At 40.5% G+C, this 26,766-nt stretch overlaps 1 protein-coding gene across 3 annotated transcripts; it reads right to left on the bottom strand.

Annotated features, from left to right (window-relative positions):
- Window positions 1–985: 985 nt before the first annotated feature.
- Window positions 986–26,732, bottom strand: TLR6 (toll like receptor 6). 3 transcript variants are annotated; one of them, XM_070452032.1, is made up of 3 exons: window positions 22,262–22,345; window positions 19,506–19,594; window positions 986–8,795 (listed from the first exon to the last, which is right to left on the bottom strand). In XM_070452032.1, exon 3 carries the CDS (start codon window positions 8,725–8,727, stop codon window positions 6,334–6,336), a length of 2,394 nt encoding a protein of 797 aa, XP_070308133.1. In that variant the 5' UTR covers window positions 8,728–8,795; window positions 19,506–19,594; window positions 22,262–22,345; the 3' UTR covers window positions 986–6,333. The 3 variants fall into 3 exon arrangements, with proteins under 3 accessions (XP_070308133.1, XP_070308134.1, XP_020772275.2); XM_070452033.1 differs by lacking the exons at window positions 19,506–19,594; window positions 22,262–22,345 and adding an exon at window positions 26,596–26,732; XM_020916616.2 differs by lacking the exon at window positions 19,506–19,594.
- Between the last annotated feature and the right edge of the window lie 34 nt (window positions 26,733–26,766).

The raw sequence follows: 26,766 nt of genomic DNA, 5'->3' as shown, positions 1-26,766 counted from the left end.
TGTTTTCAAGATTCGTCCATGTTGCAGCATGTATCGAGTTTCATTTTTTTGTTGCTAAATAACTTTTCATTGTATGGGTATACCACATTTTATTTATCCATTCATCAGCGAATGGATATTTGTGTTGTTTACACTTATGGCTGTTACGAATATATAAAAATTCATGTACAAGTTTTGGGTAGACATTCTCTCTTGGATATATATTTAGATATTTAAGCATGAAATTTCTACCTCGTATGTAAATAGGTTTAGCCTTTTGAGGAGTTTCAGGCTAGCTGCATCATTTATCTTTCCACCAACAGTGTATAAGAGCTCCAATTTCTCCACATTCTTGCTAACACTTATTACTATCTGACTTTTACTATAGTCTTCTTATAAATGAATTGGTATCTCATTATGGTTTTAATTTGCATTTCCTTGATAACTAATGATGTTGAACATCTTTTCATGTATAAATTAGCTGTTTGTATATCTTCTTTGCAAACTTGCTGAACTTGTTTATTAGTTCTACTAGTTTTCCAGCAGATTCTTAAGTAGTATTTTTATAAATAAGATCATGTTACTTGCAGAATGTCATCTTCTTCCTTTCCAAGATGGATACTTTTTATAACACATTCTTGTCTAATGGGATTCCATGGTGGCTCAGATGATAAAGAATCTACCTGCAATGTGGGAGACCTGGGTTTGATCCCTGGGTTAGGAAGATTCCCCTGGAGAAGGGCATGGCTACCCACTCCAGTATTCTTGCTTGGAGAATCCCCTGGACTGGGGAGCCTGGTGGGCTACAGTTCATGGGGCACAAAGAATCGGACACGACTGAGTGACTTTCACTTTCACTTTTGTCTAACTGCCTTGGCTAGCACTCCCAGTACAATGTGGAACAGATGTGATAAGAGAGGTCTGATGCCGAGGTTCTGAACCTATTGAGGGCAGGTTCCGAATATTAGGGAAGAATTTTGAGAACCATTAAGCAAGAGGTTAGCTATGAGTTTTCCATCTATGCTTTTATTTTTTTAAACACCAAAACCATTTTGAATTGGGGTATAGCCCATAAACAGTGTCGTAATAGCTTCCGGTGAACAGTGAAGGGACTCAGCCATGCATATACATGTATCCACTCTCCCCCAAGACCCCCCCTGCATTCAGGCTGGCACATAACATTGAGCAGAGTTCCATGTGCTATACAATAGGTTTTTGTTGGTTATCCAATTTAAATATAGCAGTGTGTACATGACCTTCCCAAATTCCTTAACTATTCCTTTCCCCCGCCCTCCACCACCGCCCCGCTCCCCAACCCAGCCCTGGCAACCATGAGTTAATTTTCTAAGTCCGTGAGTCTCTTTCTGTTTTGTAAGTTCATTTGTATCATTCCTTTTCAGATTGTGGAATTTCCCATCCATTTCTAGTTTGTGGGTACTTTTTCCAGGAAGAGGTAGAAAGTATGGTTTCTTTTTCTGTAGTATTTTTTTAAATGTTTATTTATTTATTTATTTTTGGCGGCTCTTGGTCTTCATCGCTGCAAGCGGGCTTTCTCGAGTTGCAGGCAGCAGAAGCCACTCCGCGTGGTGCGTCTTGCAGCGCTCTCTCTCGTGGAGCACGCGATCCAGAGCACAGGCTCAGCGGTTGTGGCGTGCGAGTCAGCTGCTCCGTGGCACGTGGAACCCTCCCACACCGGGGATCAAACCCCTGTCTCCTGCACTGGCGGGTGGATTGCCACCAGCGAAATCCCCAGAGTATGGTCTCTCACTCAGCAAGGAAGAAGACTAGTTTGAGGGACGCCTCTCCCAGCAGAGTCAATACAGTTGACCCTTGAACAAAACAGGCCTTAGAGTGCCGAACCTGGTTCTAACTGCACAGCTGGCCCTTTGAAATTGCAGTTCCTCACCCTTGGATTCAACCAGCTGCAAATAGTGTGGAGCTGTAGTACGCTGCTTTGCTTTGTTTTGTTTTAATCTGTCAGTGGACCAGTGCGGTTCACACTTACCTTGTTCAAGGGTCAGCTGTACTCACAGCCGTCCGTGTTCCTTTCTCCTTCCATCCCTCCCTCCATGTTTTCCCAACAGAAAGCAAAATTCCTCTCTCCCACCTGACCCTAGAGTTCACATTGTGCCCCATGAAGCTGGCTGGGAATGAAAAATGGCATCAATCAGACATCTGGCACTGAATTAATTCCCCCTTAACTAGTTAAAATTTTCCAGCAATTTTTTTTTTTTTCAAGTTGCCACCTGAGTAAATCTTAGACCAAGGCCAATCTGTCTCCAGCTACCGACCTGAGTGTTTGGTTTCATGAAACGTTGATAAGCACCTTTGTACACCGTCTTCGTCCAAGTGTTCTATTGTCACCTTAGGATAAATTCCTGGAAAGAGTGAATAAATGCCTTGGGTGGTTTTTTACATTTATTGACAGTTTCTATCACTTTTGTGAATTACTTGTTCACATCACTACCTATTTCTTTTTTTTTTTTTAATCACTACCTATTTCTATATCAGGTTTATGCTTTCTCTACTTAATCATACGTTCTCTTCTATGTCACTGACACTCACCCTCTGTCAAACTTTTTGTCAACATCTTCCCTCATTTTCTATCTTTTTATCGCATGAGCTTTCAAACCAACAAATAAGCACCTTTTTATATAAACAAGGAAGCAGACTTTCTCTTTGCTATTACTGTCAGTTGTGTGCTGGTGAATCAGGCTGACTTCCCAGGTGGCTCAGTGGTAAAGAATCCGTCTGCCAAGCAGGAGACGTGAATTCAGTCCCTGGGTTGGGCAGATTCCCTGGAAAAGGAAATGGCAACCCACTCCAGTCTTCTTGCCTGGAAAATCCCATGGACAGAGGAGCCTGGTGGGTTACGCCTCCCAAGGTTGCAAGAGTCAGGCGTGACTCGGTAACTAAGCAACAACCACCTAGGGTAAACCAGGCTACAAAAAACAAAAAGCCTCATTTTTTTTTTTAGCACTTGCCACTATCTATGGTTTAAGTAGTTCCACTATAGCTGATTTCTAGCTACCAACTGACCTGCTTGCAAAATTCCTTAATATTTAACCACTGGTTCTCACAAGTCTTTATAAATCAGCTCCATCAGACTACTGCTACACTTTGCTTTTAGGTTAAAAGAGTTCTTCATAACAAGGTCAGCTAAATACATGTGGATGTGTTCTTCTCAAGGGTTTTCCCAGGTGGCTCAGTGGTAAAGAATCTGCCTGTCAATGCAGGAGACACAGATTTGATCCCTGGATCAGGAAGATCCCCTGAAGGTGAAAATGGCAACCCACTCCAGTATTCTTGCCTGGGAAATGCCATGGACAGAGAAGCATGGCAGGCTGCTGTCCATGGGGTCGCATGAGTCGAACACGTCTGAGCAATTAAGCATGCACGTGCGTTCTTCTCAAAGGTCATATTTTTAGTTAATTTAATTTTCTATTATCCAAGAACGTGCTTACTGAGGAAAACTCAGGAAATACAAATAAATAAAGATAAAATTTCAAATCAATAATAAGGAAATACAAATAAATAAAAAATTCAAATCAATAATAATCTTACCAGATAGAGACATAATACACCAGTATCATTTTTGTAGCAAACATGCAGACTTTTTAATATTTATATAAACATGCTTTAGACTCTTGATGCCGGTCACTAAATTGCCAGGCAGTAAATCTGTGCAGTTTACACACACACACACACACACACACACACACATTCCTCAGATGGCATTGGACCAAGAACTCTGTTTAGTAATCTCTTAATGTGGGTTAGATCCCTGTGTTGGGAAGATCCCCTGGAGAAGGGAAAGGCTACCCACTCCAGCCTGGGGAATTCCAGTACTCTGGCCTGGGTCACAATGAGTCAGACACGACTGAGTGACTTTCACTTTCTTTTTTCTTAATTAAACCAGCTGGTTCTACAGAGAACAGTGTCGGGTGTAGACTAGAACTTTTCCTATGACTTGGGTCCAAAACCAAGGACTAGGAAGTGTAATTTACCCCCTATTCTAAGGAGAGCTGCCAACAATTGGGGCCAGCACTTCCTGAAGCAGTTGGATCAGATAGTGCACAGCCCCCTCCTTGCCATCCTCACATCTTCCCCAGGCACACAGGCATACAGGGAGGCAGTGAGGGTCAGCAGCGCTGAGTATCTGCTTGTGATGTGAAGCTGCACCCTGTGAAATGGGGAAAGGAGATGAGCTTAAATGGAATTGGAGATTGAAAATGCTAAGCTACATTGCATTGTTAATACCTCAAAAGGACCGCAGAGGTCAGAAATCTGCTCACAAAAACTACTTCAGACTTAGACTTGACTGTTGAGACTCCTTATAAACTAACTGTAACTAGAAAGCCCCAGAAAGGTGGCTTTAGAAATCCCTTGAAGTCCCTTTCACTGCCTATAATTTATTCTCATTCTCTTCTAATCAAACCAATCTCCGGAAATCTGGAAGAAATTGACTTCCTCTTTTCCCAGCGTGGGGGTTTTTCTTTTTTCCTTTCTATATTCTCATTCTCACTAGGCTTCCCTGCTGGCTCAGATGGTAAACAATCTGTCTGCAATGTGGGAGACCTGGGTTCAATCCCAGGGTTGGGAAGAGCCCCTGGAAGAGGGCATGGCAACCCACTCCAGTATTCCTGCCTGGAGAATCCCATGGACAGAGGAGCCTGGCAGGTTGCAGTTCATGGGGTTGCAAAGAGTTGGACATGACTGCACATCAAAGCATTCTCCTCCATTTATATTGCAGACATCCTAGTCATGTCTCTTAACCATGCTCTCGCACCCCTCCATCCCATTCTCTCTGCCAATCTCTCCCTTTCCTGGACTTCAGAACTGTGAGAAATACATTACTGTTGTCTAAGCCACCCAGACTGTGGTGTGTGGCATAGCAGTCCTAGCAGACCCATACACCATTCCTCTCAATGATGGTCACCAGTCAGGCAGCCCCCCTCCCCTCCTTCATCCCCATCCTCATCCCCATCCTCACAGCAGGTCCTGACAAGGGGCTCAACATTTATTATAACTGCAAGGGGAGGTCATTAGAACCTTTTAAGCAGGGGGATGGCTTAAAATAATTTCTATTTTAAGAATAATTCCTCTGATTGCTGTTTGGAGAATGTATGAGGCAAGAGTGACATCAGGGAGGCCAGTTAGGTTACCGTAGTCATATAGGTGAGAGATATTGGTGGCTTAGTCAAGACAGATGTCGGGAAGTCAAGAAGAAATCCAAAGCCATCTCCCTACAGGTCTAGAACTGCTACTTCACGACTCTTTAATCACCCTTTTCAATCCAAGCCTCTGAAGATGGGTAACATGAGTTGATAGTTACTGGCCTCTTTCTGCTATTTTTTAGTAAGTCCAACCTGGCTTTGTCTAATATCTGTTTAAAATGTGCTGATATTTACCACCTTTTTGCAGTTTTGAGGCATTCACCGAAATTCTAACACAACCAGAAATTCCTATTCAATAATCAGTTATAAATAACTCTGGCTTGGCAAGCAGGTAAATCATGTTGGCCTCAACAGCCTATAACACATACATATTTATAAATAGTTGTTGTTTATTTACTTGGTCACGTCTGACTCTGCAATCCCATGGACTGTAGCCCACCAAGCTCCTCTGTCCACAGGATTTTCCAGGTAAGAAGACTGGAGCGGGTTGCCATTTCCTTCTCCAGGGGATCTTCCCGACCCAGGGATCGAACTTGCTTCTCCTGCTTGGCAGGCGGAATGTTAACCACTGAGGCACCTGGGAGGCTCCATATATATATGTGTGTGTGTGAGTAAAATGCCATTAAGTTGCCACTGATTAATTCCCTATTTGTATAGCAAGGCCAAACATTTTGTAAAGTATTACTCAGATGTGAAGAAAAAAGGGTCTTTAATTTCCGTATCAGGTCTATTTTCTCCCAAAGTAGAGCAGGATGACAGAGCCGACCCCAAGGCTGATGAAGATCCACAGGACTCTCCAAGCACCACTGCTTACAGTTCTGCGGCTAACTTTTTCCTTGTGGCCAGCAGGCCTCATGGACTCCTGCTCACACAACATCCACTCAGGAAAGGAGAGGGGAAGGGTCCCCGAATGACTGAGCATTCATTCGACAGAGGCTGTTTCAATTTGAAACAGAATGGTTAAACCAGAGAGACTGAGTTACCTGTAATCAGCAAGTCTGAGCATTAGCTCAGGCCCAGCTTCCTTTCCAGTTCAGCTGAAACATGGTTTTCCATAAGTCTTCCCTGCATTCATGGAAATAATGGAGGCAGCATCCAGAAATAACTTGAAACCAGTGTCCATCAGAATCCAAGTGAATGATGGTCTCTTAAATTGGATTTCAGACATTTTATTTTTTTAACATTTCACATCATCGTTTTCAGTGACTAGTCTTAATTTAATATTAAAAGCAGCTCTAATATTAGCCCAAAAGAGTCCCTGTTTGTTCTTCTCCTTGGGCCATTCCAAATAAGTTCTCTGTGCCATGAGAGCTCTTAGCCTGTGATATCTATCAGGAATGGTATTCTGTGGAATGGGTTCCAGCAAGATCAGGATTAAGTTATTAGATCCTTCATGGAAGAGATTATGGTGGGCAAAGTAGAGTTCATAATGGCACCACTCACTCTGGACAAAGTTGGGAGACAAAATGAAGATGGACTTGTAGCTTTTCTCAATGCAATTGATGATATTTTCCACGATGCTCTTGCCAGCAACAAAGTTTCTCTCATGGAGACAAATCCTTATATTTTCTTTTTCTAGACAAGGTACCAGTTCATTCTTCACCCAGGCAGAATCGTGCCCACTGTATGAAATAAAAGCATGGAACTGGAGAGTTCTTTGGAGTTCTTCCAAGGGCACATTCCTGGCCCTGCGCCGGGTCTGGGTCCACAGACACACCATCCTGAGGTACCAGGGCAGATCCAGGTAGATACAGAGGACAGTCACGGTAACGGCCAGCACCAGCCCAGGGACCACGATGGTGACAATCAGCAGAGCCGTGTTGCATGACAGCTCAGATACATGGAAGTCCTTTAGAAGGGCTCCCTTATAGCTCTCCGGATAGTCACACTTATAAGAATCAGGCCAATCCTCTGCCACTTCACTAGATACTTGGCCAACACTTTGGATAAACTCTCTCAGCTCACAGGAACATTGGAATGGATTGTTCCCTGCTTTGAGGGACCTAATCTTCTGGCAGCTCTGGAAGAAATCAGCTGATGGATTGGAAATTGAATTATAATCAATGATCAGTATGGAAAGGCTGCTAAAGATACCACATCCAGGAAGGTGGGCTAAAGAATTGGAAGCAAGGTTGAGTTCTTGCAAAGTTCCTAGACCAGTGACATCTTTAGGGATGCTCCTTATTCTGTTATTGTGAAGATCAAGAACCTTGATCTGAGGAGGTAAACATCTGAAAACAGAGTCAGTGAGTGCATTTGAAGATAAATTTAACACCACTATACTCCCAGCCCAAGTACAATTTCCGTTATATCTGTCATATTCCAAAGAATTCCAGCTAACATCCAGTGTTTCCAAAGAAAGCATATCCTTAGTCATGAGACTTGTTTTGAAAAGGTCTTTTAATTCATTCTTTTGTAAAATAAGTGTCTCCAATCTAGTTAAAGTGCCACAATTTTGAAAGACACTATCTGTGATAGCATTCTGGGTAAAGTTCAGAAACTTAAATGTGCTTGGTCCCTGAGGACAAAGCATGTGTATAAAGCGTGTGTCTGATATGGTTAACATCAGAATATTCATCTCAGAAAACAGTGTGTATACTGCTGCCTGTGAAAAAATAAAAACTTCATTTGTAATATCTTCTATTTTCAGTGCCTTCAATGTCGTTTTATAATAAGTAAAAACTTCTTCATCAATTTTTTCAACTATTGTTAAATTGTAAATATTGAGATATTCTACAGGTTTGGGCCAAAGGAATTGAAAAACTTTAACCAAACATTTCCAAGTTGTTTTCATATGGTTGAGGGTAAAATTTAGTAAGGTTGGTCCTCCAGTGAGTCCTGATAAAAATTTAAGTAAAACTTGACAATTGTCATCATTCAATTTAATATTAGTCAGTTGTAAGCACCCTAAACTATTCACTGATATGTTCACTTGGACAGAGAAAAAGCTATTTGGGTGAAAAACAAGGTGAAGTTTCTTTGTATTCAGAATTTGAAGGCTTTCTTTCTTATTTTCTTTCATATAATAATCTTCCAAATCCAGAAGGATACAACTTAGGTGCAAGTGAGCAACTGGTAGCAGATCTAATTGTTGTAACTTTGCAGCACCCAATCCTAAGAAATTCAGTTGGGTCAAGTTGCCAAATTCCTTACAGATGGGCAGGGCATCAAAGTCATTGAATGAGAGGTCTAAGTGCTTGAGACTCGTGGTGATTGGATGGCAAGATATCTTCTGCAGCTGATTGTGAGATAAATCCAAATATTCCAAATGATGGTTGAACTTGAAAATACTAACATCAAGGCCCTGGATTCTATTATGGGAAAGTCTCAGAACTTTCAGCCCTGAGAGAAAGCTGACATCAGACAGGTGAAGCTCAGATATGTTGTTTTGAGACAAGTCTAAGACCTCAGTTTTTGGTGGCAGGTCTTTGGGAACATGAATAAGGCTTGTTTTTGACATGTCTACCACAAATTCGCTTTCAACAGAGAACTGGATTATGGTTCCAAATACTAAGGCCACGATGTAAATAAAATGACAGCTTCTGATGGGAGATTCTTTGTCTTTGGTCATGGCGTTGAAGTGACTATCTCCCGGAGAGTTGGTGCTATTCTTCAAAACATCCTGATACGCATCCAATTCTAGAAATATAATATATGTTAAGATGTATAAACACTGGCTGATTACTCTCAATCCTCAGCTTACTAAACATGAAATCTCAACAAGTTCTTCATTTACTATCAGGATCATTTCTGATCCCATAATTTAATATGCCATTTTTTTTCCAGTTATGCAAGTTGCTGGTGCCAGGAAAGGCAATGAAGACCTTGTTATCAAAGAACTGTGGCGGTTGTTCCACCCAGGAGCCTGTCTTTGTTTATTCCAATTCAAAACTTTCTCAGGGCTGAAGCAGCTTCCTGGACAGTGTTTGGAAACCCTTAAAGGCATGTACACTACCCACAGCCACCTGGAGCCAGGGACAAGGGATGGGGCAGGCAGCACATATACCAAGACCAGAAAGAAAGAAGCTGGGAAAGAAGATACAGGGGAGAAAAAAGGCTTTGGACAGCTCCATGTATACCAAGCAATTGAGAAGGCCACATACATGCCCAGGTCTGGATGCACGCTCAGAGAAGACCTGAAAAAAATCCTAAACTTCCACCACTGGTTGACTTTTAGGCTCTGTGCAAGGGGAAAGTAAAGGCTAAGTCAGAGTTGTAACAGCCTGACAAGCCCTGAAGAAGTGTTTCCCAAAAAGCCAATATGCAAAGATCAGGCGTTTTTTGTTTTATTCTGTTTTCCCCAGATGTTTAAGAAAACCTCTGCCAAATCCCTAGCTGACCACTAAGCCAATGGAACAGAGAATTCAATGGGGACACACAAGAAGGAAAACAGTCTTTACAAAAATAGTTTAGAAACATCACTAAACGCGGCGCTTCCCTGGTGGCCCCCTAGTTAAGAATCCACCTGCCAGTGCAGGGGACAGGAGTTTGATCCTTGGTCTGGGAAGATCCCACATGCCTCGAGGCAAGCAAGCTGGTGAGCCACAACTACTGAGCCCAAGTACCACTACCACTGAAGCCAGAGCAGCCTAGAGCCTGGGCCCCTCACCGAGAGGAACTTCCACAATGAGACGCCCACTTGCCGCAACCAGAGACAGCCCACGTGCAGCAATAAGATCCAGCAGAGCCAAAAATAAATAAATAAAAAAGTGAAAAAAAAATCCAAAAAAGAGGGGGCATATAAATACCTATAGCTGATTCACCTTTCTGTACAGAAGAAACCAATACAACATTGTGAAGCAACTATACTCCAAGAAAAAAAAATTACTAAACAAACAAATACACCCCACAGCGAGCAGCAACAACCAACCCTGGGAAAGAGGAAAAGCTGACTTGCCACATTCTAGTATCTCCAGAGTTACCACATTATAATATTCAAACTGTCTGGTTGAAGAAAACAAGCTTGAGGCATGTGGACAAAAAAGAAAGCACTGTCCGTTCATAGGGAAAAAAATTAAAAAAACAAACTTAGAGAACTGACACAACCCAACTTCAAGTCTTACATAAAGCTATAGCGATCAAGACAGTGTGGTACTGATAAAAGAATGGACAGACAGATCAATGGTTCAGAAGAGACAGCTCAAAAATATACACACACAAATACAGTCAGCTGATCTTTGACAAAGAAGTAAAGAAAACTCAGAGAAGGAAGGCTAGTCTCTTTAACAAACAGTACTGGAACCACTAGACATTCTACATACAAAAAAGAAAAAAAAAAAGACGGTCTAGCTCAAGATAGATGTAAAATACAAAACTATAAAATTTCTAGAAGATAATATAGGGTAAAATCTAGGTGACCATGAATTTGGCAATGACTTTTAGACACAACATCAAACGCACAATCCAAGAAAGAAAAAAATGTTAAATTAGACTTCATTAAAATTAAATTTTTCTGCTTTGCAAAAGACACTATTACAAATATGAAAAGACAAGCCACAGACTGGGAGAAAGTATTTGCAAAACACACATCTGATAAAGAACTTGTATCCAAAATAAATGAAGAAAAACTCAACAAAATATAAACAATGCAACTTAAAAACAGGCAAAAGATATTTCACCTAAGAAGACATACAAATGACAAATAAGGACATGAAAAGGTACTCAATACCATGTATCATCAGGGAACTGAAAATTAAAACAGCAATGAGGAACTACTACATACCTATCAGAATGGCCAAACAATCCTGAAACAACACTAAATGTTGGTGAGGAGATGGAGCAACAGGCACTTTCATTAACAGTTGAAATTCAAAAAGGCACAGATACTTTGGGAGACAGTCTGACAGTGTTTTTACTTAAAGCTAAACATAGCCTCACCATATGATCCGGCAATCACACTCCTAGGTATTAACCCGAACGAACTGAAGATCTGTGTCCACACAAAAACCTGCAGCTGGGTGTTGACAGCTTTATTCACCACTGCCCCCAAACTGCAAGCAACAAGATGCCCTTCAACAAGTGAAAAGGGTAAACAAGCTGTGCTCCATCCATCCAATGGATTGTTATTCAGCAACAAAAAGAAATAACCTGTTGAGCCACGGAGGAACCAAAATTCAGATTGCTAAGTGAAGAAGTCAATCAGAAAAGGCTACCAACGGTATCATTCCAGCGCTCTGACGTTCTGGGAAAGGCAAAACTAAAGAGGCATTAAGGATCAGTGGTTGACAAGAGTTAGGAGGAGGGATGAATAGGCAGAGCACATAGGATTTTTAGGGCACTGAAACTACCTCCATGTGATACTATAATGGTGGATATATGATCTTATGCATTTGTCAAAACCTATAGGACAATGCAAGCCAAAGACTGAATCCTAATGTAAAGTACAGATGTTAGTTAATAATATGTCAATATCAGTTCATCAATTATAATAAACAGACCACTAACGAAAAATGTTATAACAGGGAAAATTGTGTCGAGTGAAAAAAGGGATATATGGGAATTCTCTAACCTATTTACTGAAATTTTCTATAAACCAGAAACTTCTCTAAAAAATAAAGTCCATTAATTTTAAAAAAAAAAAAAGGAGAAGAAAAGAAGTCAATAGAAACTGTCCCCGAAGAAGCACATGCACTGATTTGTTTGCCAAAGACTTTAAATCAATTGTCTTAAAAGTTCCAGAAACTATCAAACTCCTAGAGGAGAACATAGGCAAAACACTCTCCGACATAAATCACAGCAGGATCCTCTATGGCCCACATCCCAGAATTTTAGAAATAAAAGCAAAAATAAACAAATGGGACCTAATGAAACTTAAAAGCTTTTGCACAACAAAGGAAACTATAAGCAAGGTGAAAAGACAGCCCTCAGATTGGGAGAAAATAATAGCAAACGAAGCAACAGACAAAGGATTAATCTCAAAAATATACAAGCAACTCCTCCAGCTCAACTCCAGAAAAATAAATGACCCAATCAAAAAATGGGCCAAAGAACTCAACAGACATTTCTCCAAGGAAGACATACAGATGGCTAACAAACACATGAAAAGATGCTCAACATCACTCATTATCAGAGAAATGCAAATCAAAACCACAATGAGGTACCATTATATGCCAGTCAGGATGGCTGCTATCCAAAAGTCTACAAGCAATAAGTGCTGGAGAGGGTGTGGAGAAAAGGGAATCCTCTTACACTGTTGGTGGGAATGCAAATTAGTACAGCCACTATGGAAAACAGTGTGGAGATTTCTTAAAAAGCTGGAAATAGAACTGCCATATGACCCAGCAATCCCACTTCTGGGCATACACACCAAGGAAACCAGATCTGAAAGAGATACGTGCACCCCAATGTTCATCGCAGCACTGTTTATAATAGCCAGGACATGGAAGCAACCCAGATGCCCATCAGCAGACGAATGGATGAGGAAGCTGTGGTACATATACACCATGGAATATTACTCAGCCATTAAAAAGAATTCATTTGAATCAGTTCTAATGAGATGGATGAAACTGGAGCCCATTATACAGAGTGAAGTAAGCCAGAAAGATAAAGACCATTACAGTATACTAACACATATATATGGACTTTAGAAAGATGGTAATGATAACCCTATATGCAAAACAGAAAAAGAGACTCAGATGCATAGAACAGAGTTGTGGACTCTGGGAGAAGGCGAGGGCGGGATGTTTCAAGAGAACAGCATTGAAACATGTATATTATCTAGGGTGAAACAGATCACCAGCCCAGGTTGGGTGCATGAGACAAGTGCTCGGGCCTGGTGCACTGGGAAGACCCAGAGGGATCAGGTAGAGAGGGAGGTGGGAGGGGGGACCGGGATGGGGAATACATGTAAATCCATGGCTAATTCATTTCAATGTATGACAAAAACTACTGTAATGATGTAAAGTAATTAGCCTCCAACTAATAAAAATAAATGGAAAAAATAAATAAATAAATAAAAGGCAAATAAATAAATAAATAAATATTAAAAAACATTAAAAAAAATAAATCAATTGTCTTAAAAGTTAACTACATTAAAAAAATTAAAAAATAAAAATAAAAAGTTAACTACATGACCATGGTCTCTTTTCACTGGACTCAGATACTTTATTTCTCTTTCAAAGGACAGTCCTCTTATTTCCTCAAAGTGTTTTACTGGTCAGTTTAATCATTTAAAATTATTCAAAAGGGTAACCAAGGAGCTACTGCCAGAAACTACAGACATCCTTGAGTCTACATCAGTATTCACTTTGGTACTACTTCAGCCAACTGCTGCAACCAGTGATACCACTCCCCATGGGTGAAAGGTTAACAAATCCATTTCTCTCCTTATTCACGGACTAATCTGGTCTCTTTTCTGAAAAGCTGAAACAAGGGGAATGTCAGCGGTGTTCTCAGAAAAAAGCACTTCTGGTAAAGATGACTGTCAAGGGGACTCCCCTTGTGGTCCAGGGTATAAAACCCTCCCAACGCAGGGGGCACAGGTTCACTCCCTGGTCATGGAACTAAGATCCCACATACCGCAACTAGCGTACCACAGCAAAGACCCAGCACGGCCAATACAAATAATTTTTAAAATATGACCACTGAACAGTAAATAGCATCCAGGCTGAAAGAACTGTGTATGAACTATAAATACCATGTAGGGAACCTGAGCTCTATTTCCTCTCCTGTATCTTTCTTAGTAAAGTGGGACCAAGTGTGGCCTGGGCTTCCCAGATGGCACTAGTGGTTAAGAATCCACCTGCCAATGCAGGAGATGTAAGAGATACAGGTTCCATCCCTGGGTGCGGGAGATGCCCTGGAGAAGGAAATGGCAACCCATTCCAGTATTCTTGCCTAGAAAATCCCACGGACAGAGAAGCCTGAAGGGTCACAGTCCATGAGGTCACAAAGAGTTGGACATGACTTAATCGATGGAGCACGCAAGTGTGGCCTATTGGAGTTTGTGCATCTGAATTTTGAAATGAGCCTGAGAGGGCCTCGGGGTGAGTGTTGCAGATCCATGCCAACAGTGGGCTAGATCTTCAGATCCTCAACTCAATTTGGCTAAAGCAATATGAAATGAAAAGGATGGGGAGGAAGGTGGTTGACAAGTCCCTGAGGCCTGATTGGAAGGCCCATCCACCAGCAGCTTGACCCCTAAATGTCTATGGCATATGACAGGGGGTGAATCCTTTTGTGAGGGTAGATGAAAATGTGAGAAATGAGAGCTGGACCATAAAGAAGACTGAGCGCTGAAGAATTAATGCTTTCTAATTGTGGTGGTGGAGAAGACTCTTGAAAGTCCCTTGGACTTTAAGGAGATCAAACCAGTCAATCCTAAAGGAAATCAACCCTGAATAGTCATTGGAACGATTTATGCTGAAGCTGAAGCTCCAACACTTTGGCCACCTGATGCGAAGAGCTTACTCATTGGAAAAGACCCTAATGTGGGGAAAGACTGAAGGCAGGAAGAGAAGGGGTGACAAAGGATGAGATGGTTAGATAGCATCACCAACTCAAGGGATGTGAATTTGAACAAATTCCAAGAGATAGTGGGGCACAGAAGAGCCTGGTATACTGAAGTCTATGAGGTCCCCAAGAGTCAGACATGACCTAGTGACTGAACAACTACGTGAAGATAGGAATGAGGCCACATTTATGTTACAAGAAAGAACTACTTACACTCTCTAATTCCATGAACCGGACTTCACCAAAACCAGCTGCAGCTGGCCTGGCAGAGATAACGCTACTCTTTGTGAAGCCATTTGAGAAGATACAGTTAATACAGGCCAAACCTGGCAATGATGACTAGCTGACGGGTGAAGGCGGATGCACCAGCCCACAGACCCCCTGACTGTGACTGAGACAGAGAGGTAACTAAAATTATGCCAAAGGTCAAGCAAGAAGCCAGTCCCAGCAATTCAGACACACACTCATAAGTCTATGCCACTCCAGGTCTGATCTGCACAGAAAAATACTTAGGAGCACCCACAGGGGACAAGATTCGGCCAGGAAAGACCAGGACCCACAGCCCTAACTCCCACAGCAGCATCCTGAGAGCAGCAGTAGGCGCTGTGATGGCCACAGAGCAGCCTCCTACACCGACACTAGAATGCCCACACCACACCTGCCTGGCACTACCCACAGGAAGAGGTTAGCAGTGCCTTCACAGACCCACAAGGGGCAGTTGATATAACACACATACTCTGCTCTTTCCATTCACAGGAAAATGTTTTTAGTTATAGGATCTTATTTTCAGACATACTTCCCATACAAATGGGTATAGGTTTTTCCAATTCGCATTAGACCAGAAGCACCAAATTCAGAGAGGCAGGATTTGGCACTTGATAATCTGGAATCTTCAAATTCCTACAGTTGACAGGCTAATAAAACAGGAGATGATACAGAAATATTTAAAAGTTTGTTGAAGGAATCAGAAGACACGTCAGAATAAAGTGGGCACGTATAAAAGAGAACAGTCTTCCCAGAGCCCAGAAAGTCTTGCCCTACTAAAGTGGACGACAGACATTGCCTCTCATGACAACGATGCAGAGTGAATGAGAAAAGATGACCTGGTTGAGAAGAGGCAGGTGTGTGATCCCATGGACTCAATATTTGCTACCAGGACAAGGGGCTAGAACTTCACAGCTTCCTCAATCCCATTTAGGGTCTGATCGCCGCACAAAAAACATCTAGGAGGCCCCAGGGGACCAGAGCAGGCAACTACATTTCTTAAGTAGGATCCTGCGTAGCTAGTATAACTGAGAACAGATTTTGACTACTTGTTGTTCAGTTTTATTAACAAAGAGATCTACTGTTTGTTACTTGAGGGTATACTGGACATTGCAAAATAGTTAAGAGATGAGTAGTTTCAATAAGTCATACTTTGGAAGAGTAAAAACTCTTCCTGGTTGGGGAAATTTCATTACAAACTGGCACACAGTAGTGAAAAGTCCCTCGCTGCTCCTCCAATATGGCATTTCCCAACTGTCCATCAGTACAACCATATTTCTGTCTACAAAATAAACTTTTAAAATCACTTTTTAGAATGTTCTAAATATTCTCTGGATCAAGAAAACCACATTTTCAATTATAAACATTAAAAATGGTGAGAGTCAACAGGGTGATGGGCACTTGCTCTAGCCACCATCTCTTGCCCTAAATCCCCCAAACAATGAAATACACACACACATAAAATCAGAAAGGGAAGTGTTTAGGGGAACTGAAACCAAGAGAAGTCTCTGAAATCCACAAGCAGATCGAACTATGACAGACAAAACTAGCCTTCCAGAGATGTCTACTTCCTAATCCCAGGATTTGTAAATACGCTGTTACATGGAAAGGGGGATTTAAAGCTGCATGTAGCATTAAGGTTGCTAATCAGCAGATCTTAAAATTTACACGAGTGGGCCCAAGGCAATCACAAGTACCTTAAGAAGTGGAGGACAAAGGAAGAAGAGCTCAGAGTGATGTGATATGAGAAAGACATGACCTTCCTTGAGGAAGGGGGCCATGAGCCAAAGTATGCAGCCAGCCTCTAGAAGCTCAAAAAGGTAAGTAAGTGGATTCTCCCCCAGAGCCTCCAGAAGCAATGCAGACTTGCCAGCACCTTAACTCAAACCCAACAAGACCAACGTTGGACTGCCAGCCTACAGCACTGTAAAATGATAAAGTGTGCTTTTTAAGCTGCTAAGTTTGTGGTAATTTGTTACAGCAGCAAAATAAAATTAATACAGACTAGTTTGGTCCACCCTTCCAACAAGCAGGCTGTGAAAACAGATCAACAAGCAGTTATACATAAGCGTCCCTGGTGCTCAGATGGTAAAGAATCCGCCTGCGATGCAGGAGACCCAGGTTCAACCCCTGGGTCAGGAAGATCCCTTGGAGAAAGGAATGGCTACCTTTCCTTGCCGGGAGAATCCCGTGGACAGAGGAGCCTGGAAGGCTACAGCCCATGGGGTCACAGAGTCGGACTGAGGGATTATTACCTATCAATCACAATTTGGGTTGCACAAACCAGAAGCATGACACTCTTACAAATTAACCACTGTGACAGAAAGGAAGCAAACACAAAATATGAGGGACATTAACACCCAGGGAGACAGAGATAAAAGAGAAAAACAGGCCTTTATCATAGACAGATACCCTCAGATAGAGAAAACTCTAAAGAAGAATGGAGTAGGAATCGTGAACATTAAAAACTTAATAACTAAAATGGAAGACGTACCGGATGAGTTGAACTGCAGAGTGGCACTGCTAATGTAAAGAATGAGTGAGACAGAAGACCAAGGAGAGGCATTTTCCCAAAATAGAGTCCAAGAAGCCAAAGAGATTAAATATACCAAAGAAATGCTAGAAGATGTGGAAGACAGACCCACTATATCACTAAAGGATAGATTCTATGCTCTGAAAAAGAAACTGACTCAAAAAAATTGGGAATCAAAAAGGAGTACTTTGAAAAGAAAGTACAAAGTGTATTGCTAAGTCCTAATACAGACTGATGGAAATTTCACTAAGAATCTGGAATTTAAATTGCCAAGTGTTAACAAGGGGTTTAGTAGATAGCGGAGGGAGAGGGAGAGAGTGGACCAAAAGCATGTTACAACCCTTTCCTGATTGAGAAGAAGCTATATATACCATGTAACTCAATATTCTGTTGGAAAAATATATAAGTTTAAGTATGTATATTATAAAATTAAGAGTAATTATTATAAAATACAAACAAAAGAGATACACTCCAACTATTTAGTAGCAGGGAAAAGACCAGATATGAGAAACCCTATTCAATCACACTCTGTGCTGAAGAAATAACACACGATGATTAATTCAGACGTTTTGGGATTGTAACCATGACTTATTATTGGCAAATCCATGACAGTAACACAGCAATGGATTAAAGGAAAAAAACAGATGAGCATCTCCACAGAGGTTAAAAATTCACTTATAAATTTCATTCTTTGACTAAAAACATGTTAATTAAAGTATACAAGCAAAAGATACTTCTAAAAATTGATAAAGAATATATCAAATATCTGACTTAAACCAACATCCTACTCCCAAAGCATTTCCATGAAGGTCAACATCAAGGATGCCCACTACTTTTAAAACGTTTGTTTACTGATCTGTCTGCAGCGGGTCTTAGCTGCTCCACGCAGCATCTTTAGTTGTGGTAGGTGAACTCTTCAGTTGCCCTATGAAGAGGCTGAAGTCTCAGTCCCTGGACCACCAGGGAACTCCCTCAAGGATCCCCGCTGTTCTCTAACACTGTTCCAGAAGTTCTAGCCATTGTAATGAAGGGGGTGGGGGATAAGAGACAGGAATATTGGAATGGAGGAAATAAAACTATCGTTATTTTTAATTATATGATTGTCACTGTGGAAAATCCAGGACAAGTAGTTGAAAACCTGTTAGAACCAGTAAAACAGTACAATACAGGGGTCAATACAAAATAATTTTTAAAAATCTGTCCAAAAGTAGCAGATTGTCAAATAAATTATGGAATCTCCATACAATTAAATACTACTGTGTGGCCTTTAAAAATAATGACGCTCTAACTCCATGGAAAACTGCTCACTATATATATGTGACAAAAGTAGTTTACTTATAAAATGTACACCAGTTAATATGTACACCAGTTAATATGTCCACATACATATGGAAAAATATAAGATATATATCAAGATATTAACAGTAGTTATTTCTGCATGGTAAAATTTTAAGAGGGGTTTAATTTCCTTTTAGTTGTTCCCTGTATCTTTCAAATTTTGGACATTTAAAATTAAGCAGAGCACATTATTTGCTCAGAAAATTTACCCCTTCAAAATCAGCAGTGAATAATATGACTAATGTCCAATTTCACAAAAATTAAAAATCATATTAAAGAAAAAAATATATAATATCTAAATGAAACTTGTGATATTAGACTGAATCTTATTTTAGACAGACCTGCTGTAAAAGTTACCCTAGTAACAAGTGGAGAGAGGATTTTAAGAGGGTCCAGGCATTAGAGTCTGTTAAGACATAAATCTTAACTTTTATAATGTTACATGAATGCATTAGGAAAATGTACTTCTTTTAGAGATACAGAATGAAGCATCTAAAGATGAAACATTAGCATGCCTATAATTTATGATATTTAAGTATAAAAAGATAAAGTGATTCAAATGGGATTTTTTTTTTAAATATTTTTTAAAAGGTATGATTATTTTCACCTACCAAATTGGTAAAATTCAAAAATATAATACCCAGTGTTGGCAGGTGGGACTAAAATGGGAACTCTCATTTAATGCTGGCAGGAATGAAAAATTAGTACAACTTTTCTGAAAAGCAACTGGGTCACATAGATAAATTCCTTAAAAATATGCTTACCTTTATTTTAGCAATTCTACTTCTCAAAATTTCTTCTAAAGAAATACACATAAAAATATTAGTATGAGGATGCTCATCAGGATGAATAACTGAAAAAAAAATCATAATGACTACTTATAGAAAATTGTTTAATCAGTTATGGTACACCCATACTATGGAACAGTATATGCAGCCATAAATGCTGCACTTTCAGGGGGAAAGTCTACAAAATAATGTTAAATGAATAAAAGAATACAAAATTGTGTGCATTCAACAAAGGAAACTATAAGCAAGGTGAAAAGACAGCCCTCAGATTGGGAGAAAATAATAGCAAATGAAGCAACAGACAAAGGATTAATTTCAAAAATATACAAGCAACTCCTCCAGCTCAACTCCAGAAAAATAAATGACCCAATCAAAAAATGGGCCAAAGAACTAAACAGACATTTCTCCAAGGAAGACATACGGATGGCTAAAAAACACATGAAAAGATGCTCAACATCACTCATTATCAGAGAAATGCAAATCAAAACCACAATGAGGTACCATTACACGCCAGTCAGGATGGCTGCTATCCAAAAGTCTACAAGCAATAAATGCTGGAGAGGGTGTGGAGAAAAGGGAACCCTCTTACACTGTTGGTGGGAATGCAAACTAGTACAGCCGCTATGGAAAACAGTGTGGAGATTTCTTAAAAAGCTGGAAATAGAACTGCCATATGACCCAGTAATACCACTTCTAGGCATATACACCAAGGAAACCAGATCTGAAAGAGACACGTGCACCCCAATGTTCATCGCAGCACTGTTTATAATTGCCAGGACATGGAAGCAACCTAGATGCCCATCAGCAGATGAATGGATGAGGAAGCTGTGGTACATATACACCATGGAATATTACTCAGCCGTTAAAAAGAATTCATTTGAATCAGTTCTAATGAGATGGGTGAAACTGGAGCCCATTATACAGAGCGAAGTAAGCCAGAAAGATAAAGACCATTACAGTATACTAACACATATATATGGAATTTAGAAAGATGGTAACGATAACCCTATATGCAAAAAAAGAAAAAGAGACTCAGATGTATAGAACAGACTTGTGGACTCTGTGGGAGAACCTGGGGGTGGGATGTTTCAAGAGAACAGCATCGAAACATGTATATCTAGGGTGAAACAGATCACCAGCCCAGGTTGGATGCATGAGACAAGTGCTCAGGCCTGGTGCACTGGGAGGACCCAGAGGGATGGGGTGGAGAGGGAGGTGGGAGGGGGGACCGGGATGGGGAATACATGTAAATCCATGGCTAATTCAATGTATGACAAAAACCACTGCAATGCTGTAAAGTAATTAGCCTCCAACTAATAACAATAAATGGGAAAAAAAAAAAAAAAAAAAAACAAAATTGTGTGCATAGTAGGACTCTAGTTTTATTAAATATAATTAAAATCTAACATATACACAACGCCTAGGGGGAAAAAAGAATGGAAAGAAATAAAACGCTAGTAGTGATTATCTCTAGATCTCTAAATCATAGATGATTTTAATTTTTCTCATAACTTTTGTATATTTCCAAAATTTCTAATTTTGAACATCTTTTATAAGTTGAAAGACTTGTCTGAAAATACAGCTAATATTAAAGAAACACACCTGTACTTTTTGTGTGGGAAGAGAGAGAGAGGGAGGGAGAGAAAACTTCTTCCTCAGGATAGATAATTGACATTCCGGAGGAGACTCAGAGGTCTCTGGATGGTGTCTGTGTTCAGGGGACTGAAACTCAGCCACTATGTGGGAAAGTTCATCAGCTTCCCTTATATTACCCTGCCTCCAAAACACAAAGATTCCTCCCGGATCATTTATACCCTAGTGTGGTTCCTAGTCTTTACATTTAAGCCAAGAGTTTCTCTAGTTTAGGGAAAAAAAGTGAGAGATGAAAGAACAGAAGATTAGAGAGCTCACAGCTTTTTTTTTTTTTTCTTAAGGAAGTGAAAGAGACAAAAGGTAAAAAAAAATTTTTTTTTTTCTTTAATGCATCAAATGAAAGATGGGGAGAGACAGAGGTAAGAGGCTCTGTATTAAGAAAAAAAATAGTGGATAAGATCTATGAAAATCAAAACTATGATAAGTGAAAGACCAGAAAAACGTGAGATTCCATAATCAAATCAACAAATATGCAAGAGAAATATTGTTTTATTTGTCAAAGTCTGGGTGAGAAAGTTGAATAAGGCAAGTTCTGGGCCAGTCCCTGCCACTTCCTTCATTTAGTAACTGTTTATTCTGAGCGTAGTACGTGCCAGCCCTGCCCCAGACCTTCAATGCTGGGGCGTATAAATACGAATAGCACAAGCTTAATCCCTGCTTTCAAATGCTTATAAATAAGTGACAGACACAAATAAACAATTCCAGAACGGTGTTACAGCGAGAATCAAGCACTCACATCTACCATAAAAATATATAACATGCGATAGGATAGGTGTCATGAAACCGGGAAAAAGCAAAAAGGCAGAACGTAGTAGACAAAAACAGAAGAAAGCAATAACATCAGTTAGCTTTTTTCCTCTTGAATATGACAAGGGCTAGCCATTTATGTATCTTTCAAGATAGCCATATCTTCCTCTTTCTTGTATTACAGAAAGAACGTTTGCAACATTAAAAAAAAATCACCTTAAAATCATTTTGCAAAAACTTTACCTATTTCCTATACAACCGTTAGCATTTTCTTGCTTATTTGAGGTAATTATTCCATAATTTGAAAAAGCCACAAAAGCCTTCTTACTTACCAAGATTTCTTTCTCAGAACAAGAGAAAATAACTTCTAAAGGTACGGAAAAAGACCTTGACAAAATGCAAGTCCTTAGTCTAAGCAAAGCAGTACCGTAGCAACGGTTTTGCGCCACCTGTCGGACTTCACTGTAATTACTCCTGCCCACCAATTTCCCTTCTAAGGTCCTGAGCAAACCACATGGATCAGCAGGTTTTTTCAACCTACAGCCTAAAACAGTGATCAAAATTTTAAATTCATATGATCACCCAACTTATGACAATGTCAATGTGAAGAAAAATGTTTTTCTAAGAGAATATTTATCTGTAAGAGTTTGCAACCTGAGTGTTAAATTGTCACCACAGTGGAAAGTTATTCAACATAGCCTGTTTTATCGCCATATTTAATATTTCCCAAATAATTGCAACTACCATGATCAAGCAATTTTGGAGCATTACTTTAGAGACATGGGAGACTAAGATAAAATAAGCTTAGGTTACAGAACCGGTTTTTAAAAAATCAGCTTTCAAGGAAGTTTAATAGTTAGCACACCTGAGGGAAACTGCATTGTTTCTCCATGTTCTGACCAACATTTGGTATGGCTAGATGTTTTCATTTTTAATTCTGCTGCTGCTGCTAAGTCGCTTCAGTCGTGTCCGACTCTGTGCGACCCCATAGACGGCAGCCCACCAGGCTCCCCCGCCCCTGGGATTCTCCAGGCAAGAACACTGGAGTGGGTTGCCATTTCCTTCTCCAATGCATGAAAGTGGAAAGTGAAAGTGAAGTCACTCATTCATGTCCGACTCCCAGCGACCCCATGGACTGTAGTCTACCAGGCTCCTCCGTCCATGGGATTTTCCAGGCAAGAGTACTGGAGTGGGGTGCCATTGCCTTCTCCGTTTTTAATTCGAGAATAATAAATAATAGTGAGGTCCTGTGAGACTAATTAAAAACTAATTTTCTAGAGGCCATTTAGAATAATTTAGAGCAACATAAAAAGAGGTTGATGATACAAAAAGAGGATGTCTGGTTACCAAGATACCTCAGGCATCCAGGATACCTTATTTCCAAGATGCTCCCTTAAATGAGGTTCTATAAGGAACTGAACACATGAGTTAAAGAGTCATTGTATAATAAATCCCAGTCTTTGGCATTATTTCCCATCATTAAAAAAATAAGTTAAGATCCTACTGTCTGATCCACAACAAAGTTGGACATCAGGATAAGAATCACTTCTGCTTACAGGAGGAAAGGAAAGGCCAAATTCTTGCAATTCATTCTTACTCATCAAACATAACGGGAAGTCTTTGCAGGCCAGAGGAGGATCAGCAAGGAGTGGCTGGATCTTTGCTAAATGAGCAGAAGAGATGGCTAGAGAGGAGTGGGTCTCTGACCCTTGGAAACCAGCTTTGTGAAACAGAGGAGAAAGGAACCAGCTATGGGTTTGAGGGAATTTCAAACATGGGACCAAAGTCTTTAAGAAATATGCACACACACATCACTGCTGATGTGGTGGCATCACATGGCGACAAAATGTTTGTGAGGTCTGGTCACAAGCGCTCATTAGGGCATTGCATAATAACACCAATTTCCGGGAACAAGGAGACTATTCTTTTGAGGCTGTTATGATTCTGAGAAATGTCTTTAAAGAGATGACAAAACCCACAAAAATCAGGTGATATGGAAGATGGCATGACAGTGGAACAGACAGACAGTGCTGGGCAGAAGTCCTCCCAAGGCTGTGCCCTAGCTGTGTGGCCCTGGGCAAGTGACTTAACCCCAAAGACTCCATTCATTCATTCATAAGATGGGAGTGCTTATGAGTTTTTCAGACTTCCCTGGTGGTTCAGCCATTAAAGAATTGGCCTGCAATGCGGGAGAACTGAGTTCGATGCCTGGGTTGGGAAGATCCCCTGGAGGAGGGAATGGCAACCCACTCCAGTATTCTTGCCTAAGAATCCCATGGACAGAGAAGCCTGGCGGCTCTGGTCCATGGGGAAAACTGAACAGCTATATGTAAGAAATAGGAAATTAGAATATTCTTTAACACCATACACAAAAATAAACTCAAATTGCATTAAAAACCTATATGTAAGACCAGATACTATAAAACTCTTAGAAGAAAACATAAGCAGAACATTCTTTACATAAATAGCAGCAATATCTTTCTCAAGCTGTCTCCTAGAGTGATGGAAATAAAAACAAAAATAAACAGATGGGACCTAATTAAACTCAAAAGTGTTTACACAGCAAAGGAAACCATAAACAAAATGAAATGACACCCCACAGAATGGGAGAAAATATTTGCAACCAACAAGGGATTAGTCTCTAAAATTTACAAACTACTAATGAGGCTCAATTAAAATAAATAAATAAGAAGACCTAAACAGACATTTTTCCAAAGAAGACATATAGCCAACCAAGAGGTACATGAAAAGACATTCAACATTGCTAATTATTAGAGAAATGCAAATCAAAACTATAACTAGATGTCATTTCACATCAGTCAGTATAGCCATCATCAAAAAGTCTACAAAGAATAAATGCTGTAGGAGGTGTGGAGAAAAGGGAACCCTCCTACACTGTTGGTAGGAATGTAAATTGGTACAGTCACTATGGAGAACAGTAGGGAAGTTCCTTAAAAAACTAAAAATAGAACTATCATAGATCCAACAATCCCACTCCTGGACATATATCCAGGAGAAAAACATGGTTTGAAAGGCTACATACACCCCAATGTTCATTGCAACCTTGTTTACAATAGCCAAGACACGGAAGCAACCTAAATGTCTACAGATGACTGGACAAAGAAAATGTGGTACATATATAATGGAATATTACTCAGCCATTAAAAAGAATAAAATAATGCTATTTGCAGTAACATAGATGGACCTAGACATCATCATACTAAGTGAAGTCAGACAAAGACAAATACAATGGTGTTTATATGTAAAATCTTTAAAAAATTGTACAAATGAACTGTTTTCTTTTTTTACAAAACAGCAACAGATTCACAGACTTTGAGAACAAACTTATTGTTGGGGAGAGGGAGAAGGGGAGGAGGGGGATAGATTAGTAGTTTGAGATTGACCTATTTAAAATAGATAACCTATGGCAAAAACCACTACAATATTGTAAAGTAATTAGCCTCCAATTAATAAAAATAAATGAAAAAATAAAATAAAATAGATCACCAACACTACTACTACACAGGGAATTGTGCTCAATATTCTGTAATAACCTGAATGGGAAAGAATTTGAAAAAGAATAGATACATGAATGTGTATAACTGAATCACTTTGCTATACACCTGAAACTAACACGACATTGTTAACTGACTATACTCCAATATAAAATAAAAATAAAAATTGCAATTGAAGAAACGGGTGCGGGGTGGAATGCCTGATTGGGCTGTTCGCCTTTCCGCAGGGTAGAGAGGGGCAGGTTTGGCAGAGGAATTTGCCGTGCCCTGGGCTAAGTCGCTTCAGTCGTGTCCGACTCTTTGAGACCCTGTGGACTATGGCCTGCCAGGCTCCTCTGTCCATGGAACTTTCCAAGAATACTGGAGTGGGTCCGGTTGCCATGCCCTCCTCCAGGGCATCTTCTGGACCCAAGGATCCAACCGGTATCTCTAATGTCTCCTGCATTGGCAGGTGGGTTGTTTAACCCAAGGCACAGGCACGCCGTCTGTGGTACACCAAAACACACCTGGAATAGTTTGGTAACACCACTGAAGAACTCAGAAAAAAATAAACTGCTTTCAAAATTAAAACCTCCTTTTTACATAAAAATGCATATACTACATAGTCACTGAAGGAAAGTTACATGGCTCAAAATAGCCTGGAGTTAAAACTCCCCTCCAGGTCCTCCCCACCATTCTATGCAAAACAAAGAACTCTCTCACCCAGAGAAAAAAATGGACATTAAGGCTGATTACACCCAGCTCCCAGCCGGTCCAGCCTCTGGTCGATCTCCAAAATTCCTTGCCCCAGCCGTTTAAGAGATAACTACTCCGAACAACCTTGGAGAAGAACAGGCCCCCTTAAGACAGTAACTTTCCACATACATGCCTACGTATACTTACTCTTTCCTTGGCCAAGTGCAGCAGCTCGCTAATCTGACCGCTGCCCCTTCTGGTCTCATTAAAGGCCAGCTGTTCCTGAAAAGTGCAGGTCTCCTTCTGAACCTCGCCTTCTCTAACTACCCTACCTTACATTCACAAGAACAGGTTTATACCGCACATGCACTCTGCTAAGTTTCCCCTGCCCTCACTTAATATTCGACTGTGGCCCACCTTCCTTCCATATCAACAAACTGGACATAGGGTTACAATTTCTAACGACTACAGCATACCTTGGAGAAGGAAATGGTAACCCACTCCAGTACTCTTGCCTGGAGAATCCCATGGACCGAGGAGCCTGGTGGGCTACAGTCCACGGGGTCGCAAAGAGTCGGACACGACTGAGCGACTTCACTCCCAGCACACCTCTTCGTTTGAAGTTACTAAAAACTACTTCACCAATC

Source organism: Odocoileus virginianus, chromosome 21 (assembly GCF_023699985.2).
Source record: "Odocoileus virginianus isolate 20LAN1187 ecotype Illinois chromosome 21, Ovbor_1.2, whole genome shotgun sequence".
In the NCBI taxonomy this organism is placed as follows: domain Eukaryota; kingdom Metazoa; phylum Chordata; class Mammalia; order Artiodactyla; family Cervidae; genus Odocoileus; species Odocoileus virginianus.
The sequence above is the reverse complement of the archived record's forward strand: the minus strand, read 5'-3'. Positions and strand labels throughout refer to the sequence as shown.